The following is a 16,815-nucleotide window of genomic DNA, read 5'->3' as shown; positions in this document are numbered from 1 at the left end:
AACATTAAAAATATCACAATTCTAAAATTACCCTAACCCACCCCAAATGCCTGCCTGAACAACAATGTTTTTAATGCATGGAGGAAGCTCATTAAAGAGGGGGCATGGCGGAGTTCCCTAGGGAGGGAGTTCCACAGAGTGGGGGCCACCATAGAGAAGGCCCTCTCCTTCATCCTCACCAGCCTAGCTGTCCTAGCTGATGGGACGGGAGAAGGCCATCCGAGGCTGATCTTGTTGAGCGGCCTATCTGGTGTTGCTGGAGGTGCTCCTTCAGATAGGCTGGGCCAGAGCCATATAGAGTTTTAAAGGTTAAAACCAACACCTTGAATTTGGCCTGGAAAACAACTGGTAGCCAGTGCAGCTCCTTCAGCACTGGAGTGATGTGATCTCGCCAGCGGCTGCCTTTAATCAGGTGAGCCACTGCGTTCTGTACCAGCTGCAGCTTCCAAACCATCTTCAAGGGTAACCCCACGTAGAGTGCATTACAGTAGTCTAAACCAGAGGAGACCAGGGCATGTACTACCGATGGGAGCAGATGGTCAGGAAAATAGGGGTGCAGCCGCCGTATCAGATGGAGTTGGTACAGCGCTGTCCGGCTCACAGCTGACACCTGAGCCTCCATGGACAGCTGGGAGTCTAAGATGACCCCCAAGCTGCGGACCTGGTCTTTCAAGGGTAACTGTACCCCATTCAACACCAGGTCAACATCCCCCAACCTTCTCTTGTCTCCCACCAAAAGTACCTCGGTCTTGTCAGGGTTCAGCTTCAGCTTATTCCTCCCCATCCAGCCACTCACCATCTCCAGACATTTGGACAGGGATTCTACGGCCAACCTTGGTGAAGGTTTGAATGAGAGGTAGAGCTGTGTGTCATCCGCATATTGATGACACTGCACCCCAAACCTCCTGATGATAGCCCCCAGCGGCTTCACATAGATGTTCAATAGCATCGGGGAGCGGCCACAAGTGAGCGGCCACGGGTCCGAAACCTCCTCTCCTAGTGATACCCTCTGGTACCTGCCAGAGAGGAAGGACTGGAACCACCATAATACGGTGTCTCCAATGCCCAACCTCTCCAGGCGGTCCAGGAGGATTCCGTGGTCAACGGTATCAAAAGCCGCTGAGAGGTCGAGGAGAACAAGGAAGGAGCATTCGCCCCTATCCAGAGACCTCCTCATACCATCCACCAAGGTGACCAAGGCCATTTCTGTCCCATACCCATGCCTGAAGCCCAACTGAAATGGATCTAGATGATCAGTTTCTTCCAAGTGTGCCTTCAACTGCATCTCCACCACCCGCTCAATCACCTTGCCCCAAAAAGGCAGATTCGAGACTGGGCGAAAGTTGTTCAGAACTTGGGGATCCAAGGAGGGCTTTTTAAAAAGCGCTCTTATCACTGCCTCCTTGAGGGCTGATGGCATCACTCCCTCCTCAAGGGAGGCGTTCACCACTGCCTTGATCCCCTCACAAAATAAAACTGTGAATGCGAGAATGCATTCATAAGGGGTCAGAAAATTATTTCCGTTTTGTGATCTGATGCAGGTGAGGGGGAGAGTTTCATTTGGGAAGCTCGGAAGTGCAGGATGAAACTGACAAGGACACTGACTGCCAAGAAAGGGATATGGCTATTGTGGGCTCAATAGCAGACAGGTGGTCCTGCGCAGTTGAACAAATTATATTTCAAACAGTGAGCTGAATTGCAGCCAATAATCCCTGGCAGTTTTTTACAGCTAAAACAGTAAAAACTGTTTTAATACTGGAGGAGACATACCATAAGCTTGACTTGATTCATGATATATTCATAGAATCTAAAAGACTGTATACTAAAGAGAAAATGAAATGACTAATACCATCTTACCATTTCATTTTGTCATTCGGCCCTGATGAAAAGGTAGAACTCTTTAAAACTTCACCCATTTCTTCTCGGCAGAAACTGAAGTTATTAATGGTCCACATATAAGAAAACTTTACAACTTTAACCTGAATAAGAGATGCAGACAATCACATAAATTTGCCAAGTTCACTTTTCTCCAAATTACTTTTTTTAAGCTGTTCCTGAAGAAGTAGGCTCAGCTGCACAGTTCAAACTGCTTAAGGGAAACCCATTCTCTTGTAGAATTAAGGAATCCCTTAAACTTATATTGTAGAAAACGTTTAAAAACCAATGTTTTACAATGAGATTGCATTAGCTCAGTCTTCTCAAACCTGGGTCCCTCCAGATATTTTAGATTACAATTCCCATTGTCCCTGACCATTAGCCATGCTGGATGAGGGCTGATGGGAGCTGTAGTCCAAAATATCTGGAGGGAGACAGGTTGGGAAAGGCTGGATTAGCTACTGATTTGCTTTGTGACTTTTGAGCAAGTTACTTAACTCCTTAGAGGAAACTTCTCTGCATTAAGGACAGTTCAGGACATAGTGTTTTCCTGGTGATTGTGACAGACAACACAGCTACTAATCCATAGTTCTAAACCTCTGCCGTTACAAGCTCATTATTTTCAGGTAATTCCTGTTACTGTTCTGGGTTTAATAAAGCAGGACTATAACAGAAAGAAAGAAAGCTAAAAACAAATTACTAACGGATTTATATTGAAAAGACCAGAAGCGTTTGCTGACAAAGTATGAAGTTGCTGAAGGAGTGGAGTAACTGTGGCTCTTAAACTTTAACAGGTAGAGGTAGGTTTGTGTGTGTACTTAAGAGTGTGTGTGTGTGTGCGTGTGTGTGCGCGTGTGTGTGTATGTATATAGATTTACATGATTTGTTATATTACAGAATATACCTTTCATGAATTTTATGTTGTGGTACATTTTTGCCAGAACTATAATGATTGTCATTGCACTGGTCCAAACACATAGATGCATATGAGTTGTGCAACATGGATTCCTGAAGTTTCACTCATGATGAAATGGCTAAATGACCAGCCACTATATGTCTTTTCAGGGCCAGGTTAAACACTTGTAGATTTTAGGTGCTTCATTTCTGTTCTAATACCTCAGCAAATTCCAGTATTTGATCTCTTGCCTGTTATGATCCAATACGTTAGGGTGTAATGCTATTGTTTCCACCCTCGGTGATCGGAAGCTCCTGAAATCGGAAGCTTCTGATCTTCAGTGCAGGGCAGGAGGAGCGGTAGAGGTGATCTTTGCCTCCCCAGCCTCCCGACCTGCATTTTTTGCTAGATGGACTTTTTTGCCCATCTAGCTGGGGTGCTTTGGAGGGGGGAAGGAGGCTAGAGAGGCTAGTTTGTATCCTGGCCTCTCCAGTCTCCATCCCTCCCACCGAAATGCTCCCTTTCTTCCCTGTCCGAGATCACTTTTCCAAACTCGGCAGGCAGCTGGCATGGGTCTTTCTACAACAGCTGTGATGGGGCAGGGAAGCAGGGGTTACATCTCCAACTCCCCTTCAGAGGTCAGAGTACTGTCTGACCTCAGAAGGGAGAATCTGAACAATCCTATGGCCCCACAGATAATGTCTAGGGGCCATAAGATTGCTCGCTTAATCTTTTTAATGTAAACCTGTTACTATATTTTGATCCTTCGTTTGGTACATTGTGTACTTTTTCTGATTTGTTATCATTATCTCACTTTTTGATTCTTCTTTCTTAGAACCAGAATGGCTGGTCCTTTCTTTGGATGGCCCTTCCAGGCTTGGCAATACCATTACTGTTAGGAGGTGTATCTATAGTATTCCTGCTTCTTAAGACAAATGTGAAAGCATTAATTATTGCAGTAACCATAAATAGAACTTAATCACTTATGTCAGATATGTAGCTTACCTGTGTGTAACACCAGCTTTCAGCTATAGGCCCACTGGACATCTCTCCAGGTGGTGGTGGAGTGGAGACTCTTGACATCCCCACTTTATTGCAGAATTTTACAGTATAACGGCAGAAATTCAACCATCAGTATTCTTCCTACACACATTGATGAAAGCAAGCAAACCATTAGTATTATCTGAAAATATTTATTTAGGTAATACTCAGTAAAACCGTACTACACCTGAGGACATTTGAAGACAAGTGAGTGGAAGATTTAAATAGAGTCATTCTTATCTTCAACTAGACAGTGGGACCAAACTTTCTGGGGCCCATGGATACATCTGGAATTCTGAGAAAGAACTATGGACACTGTCACAAAATAGCTGCCACAGGGGTGCCCATTCACAAAATGGCCACAGTGGTGGGCATGGCCAGTCACAAAACAGCCATTTCTCAGAAGGGAGACTGGTGAGGCTGAGAAACAAATAACATGCCCAAGAACCTAAGTACAAGGTCATGGGGAGAGGCCTGAGTCTCCAAACACAAAACTGCCACTTTGAACCCATAGCTTTCTATTCAGAGCACATAACACCCTTTTCACAGAAGGCAATTAATTTTCCCAAGTCATCTCTACATAAATTACTCTAAAATAAACTTATTCCCCCAACTTCATTTCCCCAACAGAAATATCATGCCCAAGTAAATTTTCCCCAACTCATTAGTCAAGGTGCTTGACCATATTCAGACAACCACTTGTATACTTGACCTTTGCCCCTCTTGACTTATTACATCCAGTAAGGCAGGGGATATCTGGGTGGGTCTGAGGCATTGTACATTCCACTCTGAGTGGGTAGTAGTAGCCTCTTTAAATGAGGCAGTGATCAGGAAGCTCCAGAGGAAACATAATCTGGCCCCAGAAGATAAAAACAACTATAGGCTAAGATCCCCTTCCCAGGCAAGGTACTCGAGCAAATGGCTACTGTTCAACTCCAAGCTCTCTTGGATGAAACTGATTTTCTAGATCCATTTCAATCCAATTTCAGGCCTGGATTTGGAACGGAAACTGTCTTGGTTGCCTTGTGGGACTACCTCAAGGCAACTTTGGTTCTCTTGGGCCTCTCAGCAGCTTTCAATACCATCAACCATGGTATCCTTCTGGATAGGCTGAGTTGGGATGTGAGGATTAGAGAGTACTGCATTGCAGTGGTTCCGCTCCTACTTAGATGGCCAATTTCAGAAGGCGATGCTGGGGGATTACTGCTCTGCCCAAAAGCAATTTGCTGAGGGGTTCCTCAGGTCTCTATTTTATCCCACATTCTTTTTAACATCTACATCAGGGGTGTGCAACCATTTCGTCCCTGAGAACCACATCGGGTGTCTGATGAGGTGGCAGTGACTGCACATACATGCACACACATCCCACTCAAATACACACACCCCAGAAGCAGCAGATCTTAGTCTTGCAGCAACAGCATCATCTCAATCTCACTGTATCAAGGTTGAGTCCACCTCCCCTCCCCAGCTCACCAAAAAAATGATAGAAAATGTTCAAGCAACAGGCTGTATGGTTCCTGCCAGAGAAGCCTTATTCCTAGAGCATCTCTAGAGCATCCTAGGAACTTGGCAGGAACCTATAAGCACTACTTCCTTGAACATTCCAGGAACACCCTAGGAATGAGGTTTCTATGGCAGGAACCATAGAGCCTGTTTCTAGAGTGCTCCCCCCTTCCCTTTCTTGGCAAAGGCAGATGCTGGGGGCCTGAGGACCACCAAACAAGGCTTGGGATGCTAACTGCAGCTTGCACATTTTGCACCCTTGATCTACATGAAACCACAGGGAGAGGATATCTGGAGATGGAGGGTGAGGTGTCACCAATATGTGGATTACACCCAGCTACACCCCTCCTTTTCATCTAATACAGGTGAGGCTGATGTTCTGAACCTTGGGCAAGGTGACTGGATGAGGGTCAATAAACAGACTGAATCCAGAACAAGACAGAGATACATGTGTTATGGGGTGGTTCATCTGTCCAGTTAACATTCAACCTGTTTTGAAGGGGGCTGCACTTCCCCTAAGGGAGCAGGTTTTTAGTTTAGGGGTGCTCTTAGAGCCACCACTGCCACCAGAGACTCAGGTGGTCTCGATGACTCAGAGTGCCTTTCATCAGCTTTATACCAACTATGATCCTACCTTGACAGAAATAGCCTTGACAGTTATTCATGCTCTGCTAACCTATCATTTAGGGTTTGCAATCCGTTATATGTGGGGCTGCCTTTTCAAATGGTCTGGAAACTTTGTTAGTCCAACACAGGACAACTAGACTGCTAACCGGGACTAGCCGATTCTTACAACTACATTTCCCAAGAGCCCTTGCTGTGACCTGTGTCTGTGAGGGCTGCCTTCTGGTGAGGAAGGAGGGTCACTCACACAGAAATAAAAAGGGCTACAGACTGGGAGCAGGACTGTGATGCACCAGTGGCTTGTGTCTCTGAGAAGATTATCCTTTTTGGCAGTTTGGAACAAAGTGAACTCTGGGACTGTTGGGGGAAAGACCTGGAACAGGAAGGCCTAACGTACTGTTAAAGCTGTGGAGGCCTAAGGTTTAACTGACAAACTGTTACACTGTGGATCCATTCCTTGTGCATGCCACCCTCTAAGTGACTGAAAACCTTCCCTGTATTACCTGACCCATGAAATCACCTGTTTCTACCTACATGTCAGATCACCTGGAACCCAGCAGGGTTAGTATGATCTACGTGTCAGATCACCTGGAACCCACCAGGGTTAGTATAGAGGTTATAGTGAAGTGTATTCAGCACTTGCCTTCAGTCCCTGATTCATAAATCAGGTACACTACTGATTTATAAATTTATAAATAATTTATACATTCATTACAATATTATGCCAGTACTTTTTCATCTGCACTGGCTGCCAGTCAGTTTCCAGGCCCAATTCAAAGTGCTGTCTCCAACCTTTAAGCCCTAAACAGCTTGGGGCTAGGTTACCTGAAGGAGGGTCTCTTCCCATATTTACCTACCTAGATACTAAGTTCATCATCTGAGAAATGCTCCTTCAGGTGACCTAGTCCCAAGCTGTTTAGAGCTTTAAAGTTTAAAAGCAACACCTTGAATGTGTGGCACACACAGAAGGAATGGATCCACAGTGTAACAGTTTGTCAGTTAAACCGTAGACCTACACAGCTTTAACAGTACGTTAGGCCTTCCTGTTTCAGGGCTTTTCCCCAAAAGTCCCAGAGATCAGTTTGTTCCAAACTGCCAAAAAGGATGGTCTTCTTCTTCCAGACACAGCCTTGTGTAAACAGAAGGACTCCTATCCACAGAAAGCTTTTGATCTATCGAAGGATCTTGCAGGCAGAAGGAGGAATTTTTTTTGCCAATTGCCCCTCTCACTGTAGATTTTTGGAAGGCACAAGGATGGAAGGGGAAATTGGCAAAAGTTGATTCTCCCCACCCCTTCTGCTAGCAGGAATGTTCTCCAAGTGGAACTCCACTCAGGGGATGTTCCTGCTAGCGAAAGTGAAGACTGGATCCAAGCCACAGATTCTGCTACCATAATAGAATATACACAGCCATGTGCGATGGTTTTCCATCGTTCAATTCAATAAAATATTCAGATACAGCAAGCAGACACAAAAAAATAGCATTTTTGCCTGGTGTTACAATATTTGTCATGCCACTTTCATGAAGTTGCTCATGCTGGCTTATTAACTAGACAATTAGCACAATGCTAAATCATTGTCTGCCACAAATCCGCATTAAAATGGCAAATACAAATACGTCTAACTACAAAGACAGCTTTGGCTGTTGGGCAGTATAGAAATGTAATAAATGAAATGAATATGGATTAAATGGAGAAAGCAAATGAGTAACTACTAAACCTACCCATATTGACATTGACTGCTCTAAAATAGAAAAGCATTTATTCAATTAATACTACAATTACCATCTTATTACATATTTTAATGTGCCTTAGCTTTCCAGATTATTAAAACTCTTGAACAAACCAAGAAAACATGAAATTCCAAAAAGCCATGTAAAAACCAGTCTTAAAGACATATAGCAAAACATACCAATAAAACCACAAGTCTTTTTTTTTTTAAAGAAAATCCACCAAAACTAACTGTATTTGCCATAATTGTTTGATATTTGTATTAAAAATCTCCAGCCATACAAGGTAGCTGTAGTGTATTGTACCCTAACGTATACTTCAGTCAGAATCTCCAGAAGCAGACATCAGACGACTGGGACAGGCTGAAATTGGAGCTGTTAAGTCTCTTCTACAGTAACGATGAGCTGGAAGTATAAGTGTGGCAGCAGCATGAGAAAGTATGGGGCTCGTATAGATCCTGAATGCGTTAACAAAGTGCACTACAGGATGAAACATTGGTAGAAAGGAAAAGAAGGGCTGACTTGAAATTAAAGCCTCACAGAAAGAGCAGGTAAGTCATATGTGACTATTATAAAGTAATGTTTGTTTTTTTCCAAAACAAAACAACCTAATCTAGCAGTGTACATATAAACTCTATTCAACAGTTTCTAGCTTTTATTCCAAAGTCACACATTTTATAATTGAATTGACACACAAAAGAACCAGAAGAGATATAAGCTAGTCAAGCATTTGTACTTTCATGACTCCTGCAAGTCTGGGAAGCAAGTAAACTTCTCACTGGTATTTGCTACCAGTTGATGCAGAAAAAGACTAGGCCAGGGGTCCTCAACCTTTTTGGTTCTGTGGGCACATTTGGGAATTTTGGAAATTGCTGTGGCCGCCACTACAAAGTGTCTCACATGGAGAATATGAGTAGTCACATAACGGCTGCCATGGGGGCCTGGCTAGTCAGAAAGGATAAATAACTCACCCAAGAAACTGAGAACAAGCCGAGTTTGGGTCTGAACTCCAAAGCCAATTCACATATTTGACCCAACAGAAGCAAACAAAATACCCATTTCACAGAAGGCAAACTGGTGAGGCTGAGAGATATTCCATCTCTTCTCAGAGATCCATATACTCTTCCTTGTTCTCTCTTTCTCTCTCTCTCTCTCTCTCTCTCTCTCACACACACACACACACACACACACACACTAATTTCTGCTCTCATCTATCCCACCTCTTTCTAAGGTTACAATCCTATGGATGCTTACATGGAACTCAGTGGGACTTGCTTCTCAGCAGGCCTACATAGTCACACCCCACCCACCCCAAAAAGAAAGGAAAATGCCCCCAGATCCAAAGGAATTTCTCACCATCATCACCTCGATCCCAGACTCAGTCATTCTGTTTCCCACCTGGCGCTCCACTCCTACCTCCTCCTATGCCGTCAGAGACCCCCCTCCCACACCTGGTGCTCTGTGTGTGTGTGTGTGTGTGTGACACTAGTATGGCCAAACCTCATCTACATTGTTACTTTCAGCTTTTCTCGAAGGGATTTATCTGCACTTCATTTCAATGAAAACGTGCTTTTAGTGCAGGGGTGGGCAGCTAATGGCCCTCCAGATATTTTGGCCTACAACCCCCATCAGCCTTAGCTAGCATAGCTAAAAAAAATCTGGAGGGCCACAAGTTGCTTACCTGTTATACTGCATCCAGGTTTCCCACAAGCATAGAATCTGGAATTGCTGAAAATACACTCTAAAATCCTTATCAGCCACTTTTGACCATCTAGTTGCATTCCAGTCATGCAGGTTACGTGACTCAGAGCACACTCCTAACTGGGGAAGATGAGTGGAAACAGTGGATCCAGTTCTCACAGGCCAGGGAAGGTGGTGGGGCACGGTTTCTGTTTTTTTCATCCCCAGAAGTTTTCTCTTTCATTCCCCTCCAACACTGATTCCAACAGGAGGGAAAATACACATGCCAGCCTGACAAGGGTATAGGCAGGGGACCCGATCCTGTGGTCTCCTAACAGAACCGAGGGGCCTCAAATTCAAACTGTGGTCTCTCAGAATACCCCATTTCAGCGTCTACCACCAGGAGTAGATGTAATTGGGCTTCAAAGGCAGATACACACCACACTAGTGGTGGAGCTCATCTCCACAAGTCCCTGCCCATCTCATTCTAACCCCTGTGGCCAGCGGATCTGGGCATTAGGACTGCCCTGTGAATCTTCTTATCCTATACATTCAATAGTTAGTATCTTGCCATACTCAGATTTCTAATTTAACTTAAGAGGGTACTAAGCAGGTTGTGTTAAAATATCCTTGGCTTATGTCCAGAGATGTCTTACACAAGTAGGAAGGCACTTCTATTTGCACAAGGCGGTTCTGCAGAATTTTCCTTATTTCCCCACCCCACTGCAGCCTCCTGTGTGAGATCACGTTTCATTCCAGAGGGTCCTTTGATGTGCAAGTCTGGCTTTGTGAGGCGGAGAAGAGCCAGGAAAGCACTACCGCATGAGCAAAGTTCCATTTGTCTAGTTTTGGATCCAACCCATATATATTGCTGAAAATAATCCTCCTGTTTATTTACTGCTTTCCTATGACTGGAACAATATTTTACAAAGAAATCCCATTTCTTGTAGATTGTATAATTATCCTTCAAAGAGACCAAACTTTGGTATAACACTGAAAGACTTCTGATTCTAGTTAAAAATGTATATTCTAGTACCGATTTGACAGTCCGAACAAATCTGAGCAGCTAAATGTAAAACAAAATTCCTGCAACATGAGAAGTTAAGCAAGAATGTCTTAACAAATATTGTAAAAAGATATTGTGGAAGAACTTAAAAAGACCAGCTTTTTCTTACCATTTATTCACAATTATAAAATCCTAGTTGTGTTACAATCAAAGAACATGGCCCTTAATTCACAATATACCAATCAGAAGATTTGATACCTTTTGCTAACATCCCATCATTAGCTATAAGAAAACTAAGATAATGATAAAAACAAACCACCAAGACTGAAAATGAAAGGTTTTCAGTTTAAGCGGCGAACAGCTTTAAATACTGAGGGATCCACTTTAATGAATGTCTGTACAATCAGTCAGGGAGGGAGCAATCCTACGGCTGCTAGACAGTGTCTAGATGGTCATAGGATATGCTGTTTTACGGGAACAGACCTCGGAGCTCACGCTCTGAGGTCGGTTCCTGGAAAACTGACCTCCCCCCACTTCCACACACTGCCTCAGAGGCAGCGCGGAACAGCACCGTCCTCTGTGCTTGCAAGAGGAGCACGGAGCAGTCGGAAAGGGGTGTGGTTCGGGGCGTTCCAGGGCGGGGAGAGCATAGCTGCCTGTACAACATGTCCTATGTGTCGTACAGCAGCCTACCTCCCCGGTCCATGCTCCCGCAGCCAGATAGCCGCAATCAGCTGTCTAGCTGAAAAAGCACGGCAGGAGAAGCGCGGAGGGTATGATCCCCTCCGTCCTTCTCCTGCCCTGCTTTGGATAGGCGGTCGCCTCCGAAATCAGAGGTGGCCGCCTATCTAGATAGGATTGCGCCCTAAGAGCACAATCCAACAGGCCTGCTGCTCTTTAGACTGAGGGCTCCACAAGCAGAGCCCTCCACAAATCCAAAGCCCTGCAGCAGGGCAGGTAGAACACCATGATAAACCACACTGAGCCAGTAGCCTGTACCAAATGCAATGGACTCTTAGATTCCTGGGCAGTTGTGGCCTGGGCCACTCTGACTGACCAGTGATGTACAGTGATTCCAAAACAGAACATTTTCTGGTGCTTTATTTTTCCGCGGAAGCTTTTCTATTTTATAAGTTCATTAATAACAATGAATGGATGCCAATTGCAAATACAATATTAAGCAAACCTGGCAGTTTCAAAGTTGTAATTAAAGTTTTTTTTTCAGGTGATTCAGATACCAATATAAATATCTACATAACATTTAAGCCACATCAAGTGTGCTTTAATTCCCCCCCCCCCACACACACACACACAAAAGATTTCAGGTCACATACTTGTGGTTTATTGGCACAAAAAAATTAATATGGGATACTTTTTTTTAAGCCTTGTTATTTACTAAATACAAGTAAATATTGAAGTTGAAAGTTTTTCAACTTCAGTGAATATCTGGGAAGTGATTCTGGTTTTTCCAGAAAGGGCCAGGGGCAGGGAGTTACAGCTGAGAAATCTGAATAAATATTTAGTGTTCATCAAACCTCACTCTATAACATTTTTCAAAATGAAGGCTATATCTACAGCTCCCAAAAGGCCAGATATTTTTTTTAAAAGCTTCCTAAAGGAACCAGCATTACTTATAGTGAGACACAATGGTATACATTATGAGTAATTTCAGTGGGGTTCCAAATCTATATTTCTACAATAGGGTGGATATCCACTCTTGAGCTTATTGGCTGCTAAGGGGCTCTGCAAACCATGTAGACATATGTTATATGCAAGTTAGATATTTTAATCCTTCCATTAAGAATTATTTTGAGGGATAAAGTGATTGCTGAGAGAGTGATTTCTAGCATCTTAAGTTGATTTTAAAATTTCAATTATCATGGGCACCATCTAGAGCTTTTCTACAGAGGACTGTTAATTGGCTATTAATCCACTGTATCTACTTTTGGTTGACCAGAACTGAGATCCTAATATTTCCTTTCCTGCTTTTCTACTATATAACGCCTCGGTGGCGCTGTGGTATAGTGGAATAGCGCAAATACACAAGAGGAAATCACACTTTCTTTTGTTTCACAATTGAATGCCACATATTCCCTGCTCTTCAAAAACCTTGCTGAAAGTACTGGTTAGATACAGACAGGGTTGATTTGATTTAAATCAAACTGATTTAAATTATGATTAAAATCGCTTAACTGAAAGACTCAATTTTAATGATTTAAATCAGTTTAAATACTAATGAAGAAGATTGTATTTAATCATCATTTTTAGTAGAAGCATATTATTGTTTAATATAACCTTAATATATATTTAGATATGTAGTTTTCATTAGAACGTAGGTACACATTGGAGGCTATATACAGCAGAAGTTTCCTCTTGAGTCAGGACTGCATGTATACGTTCTGTTCACTTTGGTTTCACATTCAATTCCCTTCCCAATCCCTTGCATTTATATCCAGACTCCTCTTCCTTGTTCAGATCTACTCCATCTCTGCAAATTCTCTATTCATTGACCTTCTCTATCATTGCACTTAGAGAGAGGCAAGGCCTTGAGAGACAGACACAGAACGAGAGCATGCACTTCTGCATACCACCTGCAGTGCAGAACTGGACTGATCAGGTTATCTCCCATCTCCATAAACCGCGGTTAACATATTCATAGACTATAATTAGAAGTTGTAGAATTCATATTCATGATTATATCTTTGACCTAGCCTCTTTTTTTACTAACTGTTTTAAAACAACTGATTTAAGTAAAAACAAATCTGATTTAAATTTTAAAAATCAATTTTTTAAAAAACGATTTTTATTCACCCTGGATACAGAAGTTAAACTGAAGGGTCACATTGCTGTCTAAAGAACCCGTAAAAAACCATGAGTAGGGAATGATGCCCCTTCATGGATCACTGCCTTGTTGTGGCGAAGGGGCTTGCGTAACTCAGTGAAGCCATAAGCTATGCCGTGCAGGGCCACCCAAGACGGACAGGTCATGGCAGAGAGTTCTGACAAAATGTGGTCCACTGGAGAAGGAAATGGCAACCCACTCCAGTATTCTTGCCAAGAAAACCCCATGGAACGTATCACAAGGCTAAAAAATATGACGCCGGAAGATGAGCCCCTCAGGTCGGAAGGTGTCCAATATGCTACTGGGGAAGAGCAGAGGGTATTTCCAAGTAGCGCCAGAAAGAGTGAAGCGGCTGGGCCAAACCCGAAAGGACACTCAGCTGTGGATGTGTCTGGTGGTGAAAAGAAAATCCGATGCTGTAAAGAACAATATTGTTTAGGAACCTGGAATGTCAGATCAATGAATCAAGGTAAGCTGGAGGTGGTCAAACATGAGATGGCAAGATTGAACATCGACATCTTGGGAATCAGCGAACTAAAATGGACAGGCATGGGCGAATTTAATTCAGGTGACCATCATATCTACTATTGTGGGCAAGAATCCCTTAGAAGAAATGGAGGAGCACTCATAGTCAACAAAAGGGTGGGAAAAGCAGTACTGGGGTACAATCTTAAAAATGATAGAATGATCTCAGTACGAATCCAAGGCAAACCATTCAACATCACAGTAATTCAAGTCTATGCCCCAACCACTGAGGCCGAAGAAGCTGAGGTTGATGGGTTCTATGAAGACCTACAACCCCTTCTAGAACTAACACCAAAAAAAGATGTCCTCTTCATCATAGGGGATTGGAATGCTAAAGTAGGAAGTCAAGAAATCACCGGGATAACAGGCAGGCATGGCCTTGGTGTACAAAATGAAGCAGGACAAAAGCTAATAGAGTTTTGCCAAGAGAACATGCTGATCATAGCAAACACTCTTTTCCAACAGCACAAGAGGCGATTCTACACATGGACGTCACCAGATGGTCAATATCGAAATCAGATTGATTATGTCCTTTGCAGCCAAAGATGGAGAAGCTCCATACAGTCAGTAAAAACAAGACCTGGAGCTGACTGTGGCTCAGATCATGAGCTGCTTCTTGCAAAATTTCAGCTTAAATTGAAGAACGTAGGGAAAACCACTAAACCGTATGACCTAAATCATATCCCTGATGAATATACAGTGGAGGTGAGGAATAGATTTCAGGGATTAGACCTGATAGACAGAGTGCCTGAGGAACTATGGACGGATGTCCGTAACATTGTTCTGGAGGCAGCAACGAAATCCATCCCAAAGAAAAAGAAATGCAAGAAAGCCAAGTGGCTGTCTGATGAGGCTTTACAGTTAGCTGAGGAAAGAAGGGAAGCGAAAAGCAAGGGAGAAAGGGGAAGATATACCCAACTGAATGCAGAGTTCCAGAGAATAGCAAGGATTGACCAGAAGGCCTTCTTAAATGAACAATGCAAAGAAATCGAGGAAAACAACAGAATGGGAAAGACTAGAGATCTCTTCAAGAAAATCGGAGATCTCAAGGGAACGTTTTGTGCAAAGACGGGCATGATAAAGGACAAAGAAGGCAGGGACCTAACAGAAGCAGATGAGATTAAGAAGAGGTGGAAAGAATACACAGAAGAACTATACAGGAAAGATCTTAATGTCCCTGATAGCCATGATAGTGCGGTCACTGAACTTGAGCCGGACATCCTAGAGAGTGAAGTCAAGTGGGCCTTAGGAAGCATTAGTAACAACAAAGCTAGCGGAGATGACAGTATTCCAGCCGAGCTATTTAAAATCCTAAAAGATGATGCTGTTAAAGTGCTGCATTCAATATGCCAACAAATCTGGAACACTCAACAGTGGCCACAAGACTGGAAAAGGTCAGTTTACATTCCAATTCCAAAGAAGGGCAACGCCAAAGAGTGTTCAAACTACCGCACCATTGCGCTCATTTCACATGCCAGCAAGGTGATGCTCAAAATCCTGCAAGCTAGGCTTCAGCAGTATGCGAACCGAGAACTACCAGAAGTACAAGCTGGGCTTAGAAGAGGCAGAGGAACTAGAGATCAAATCGCCAACATTTGCTGCATCATGGAGAAAGCAAGAGAATTCCAGAAAAACGTCTATTTCTGCTTCATTGACTACGCTAAAGCCTTTGATTGTGTGGATCACAACAAACTGTGGCAAATTCTTAAAGTGATGGGAGTACCAGACCACCTTACCTGTCTCCTGAGAAACCTGTACAAGGGTCAAGAAGCAACAGTAAGAACCGGACATGGAACAACCGATTGGTTCAAAATTGGGAAAGGAGTACGACAAGGCTGCATATTGTCACCCTGCTTATTTAACTTATATGCAGAGTACATCATGAGAAATGCCGGGTTGGATGAATCAGAGGTCGGAATTAAGATTGCTGGGAGAATTATCAACAACCTCCGATATGCAGACGATACCACCCTAATGGCAGAAAGCGAAGAGGATCTCAAGAGCCTCTTGTTGAGGGTGAAAGAGGAGAGTGCAAAAGCTGGTTTGAAACTCAACATTAAAAAAACTAAGATCATGGCATCTGGCCCCATCACTTCCTGGCATATAGAAGGGGAAGAAATGGAAGCAGTGACAGATTTTACTTTCTTGGGCTCTAAGATCACCGCAGACGGTGACTGCAGCCATGAAATTAAAAGACGCTTGCTCCTTGGGAGGAAAGCTATGGCCAACCTAGACAGCATAGTAAGAAGCAGAGACATCACCTTGCCGACAAAGGTCCGTCTAATCAAAGCTATGGTTTTCCCAGTAGTAATGTATGGCTGTGAGAGCTGGACTATAAGGAAGGCTGAGCGCCGAAGAATTGATGCTTTCGAACTGTGGTGCTGGAGAAGACTCTTACGAGTCCCCTGGACTGCAAGGAGGTCAAATCAGTCCATCCTAAAGGAAATCAACCCTGAGTGCTCATTGGAAGGACAGATAATGAAGCTGAAGCTCCAATATTTTGGCCACCTAATGCGAAGAGAAAACTCCCTGGAAAAGACCCTGATGCTGGGAAAGACGGAAGGCAAAAGGAGAAGGGGACAGCAGAGGATGAGATGGCTAGATAGCATCACGGATGCAATGAATATGAACTTGAGCACGCTTCGGGAGAAAGCGCAGGACAGGAAGGCCTGGCGTGCTATGGTCCATGGGGTCACGAAGAGTCGGACATGACTGAACGACTGAACAACAACAAGGGAATGATGAGTGCACTATAAATGCCTTGTAGAGAGAAGCCCCTAGTCAAAGTTAAAACACTTACATCCCACTGATTTCTATGAGGAATTTCAGTACATGCTTAAATGTCTTCCATTAAAATAAATAGGGTTTGTTGTTGTTGTTGTTCAGTCGGTCAGTCGTGTCCAACTCTTCGTGACCCCATGGACCATAGCACGCCAGGCCTTTCTGTCCTGCGCTCTCTCCTGGAGCATGCTCAAGTTCATATTCATTGCATCGGTAATGCTATCTAGCCATCTCATCCTCTGCCGTCCCCTTCTCCTTTTGCCTTCAGTCTTTCCAAGCATCAGGGTCTTTTCCAGAGAGTTTTCTCTTCACATT

At 43.6% G+C, this 16,815-nt stretch overlaps 1 protein-coding gene across 6 annotated transcripts in view; it reads right to left on the bottom strand.

Annotated features, from left to right (window-relative positions):
* SPOPL (speckle type BTB/POZ protein like) overlaps positions 1-16,815 on the bottom strand; it is a 63,140-nt gene that overhangs the window by 19,153 nt on the left and 27,172 nt on the right. For all 6 annotated transcript variants that reach the window (XM_084809551.1, XM_084809532.1, XM_084809541.1 and 3 more), the window contains 2 exons: positions 3,776-3,913; positions 1,858-1,979 (listed from right to left, as the gene is read on the bottom strand). In XM_084809551.1, the coding sequence (XP_084665677.1) occupies positions 1,858-1,979; positions 3,776-3,853 (200 nt within the window). In that variant the 5' untranslated portion in view covers positions 3,854-3,913. The remainder of the gene's footprint in view (positions 1-1,857; positions 1,980-3,775; positions 3,914-16,815) is intronic.

This window comes from Heloderma suspectum, chromosome 1 (assembly GCF_057233095.1).
Source record: "Heloderma suspectum isolate Gila_16-S chromosome 1, 16-S_ref, whole genome shotgun sequence".
NCBI classification, from domain to species: domain Eukaryota; kingdom Metazoa; phylum Chordata; class Lepidosauria; order Squamata; family Helodermatidae; genus Heloderma; species Heloderma suspectum.
Note: the sequence above shows the minus strand (reverse complement) of the source record. Positions and strands in the feature narration are given on the sequence as shown.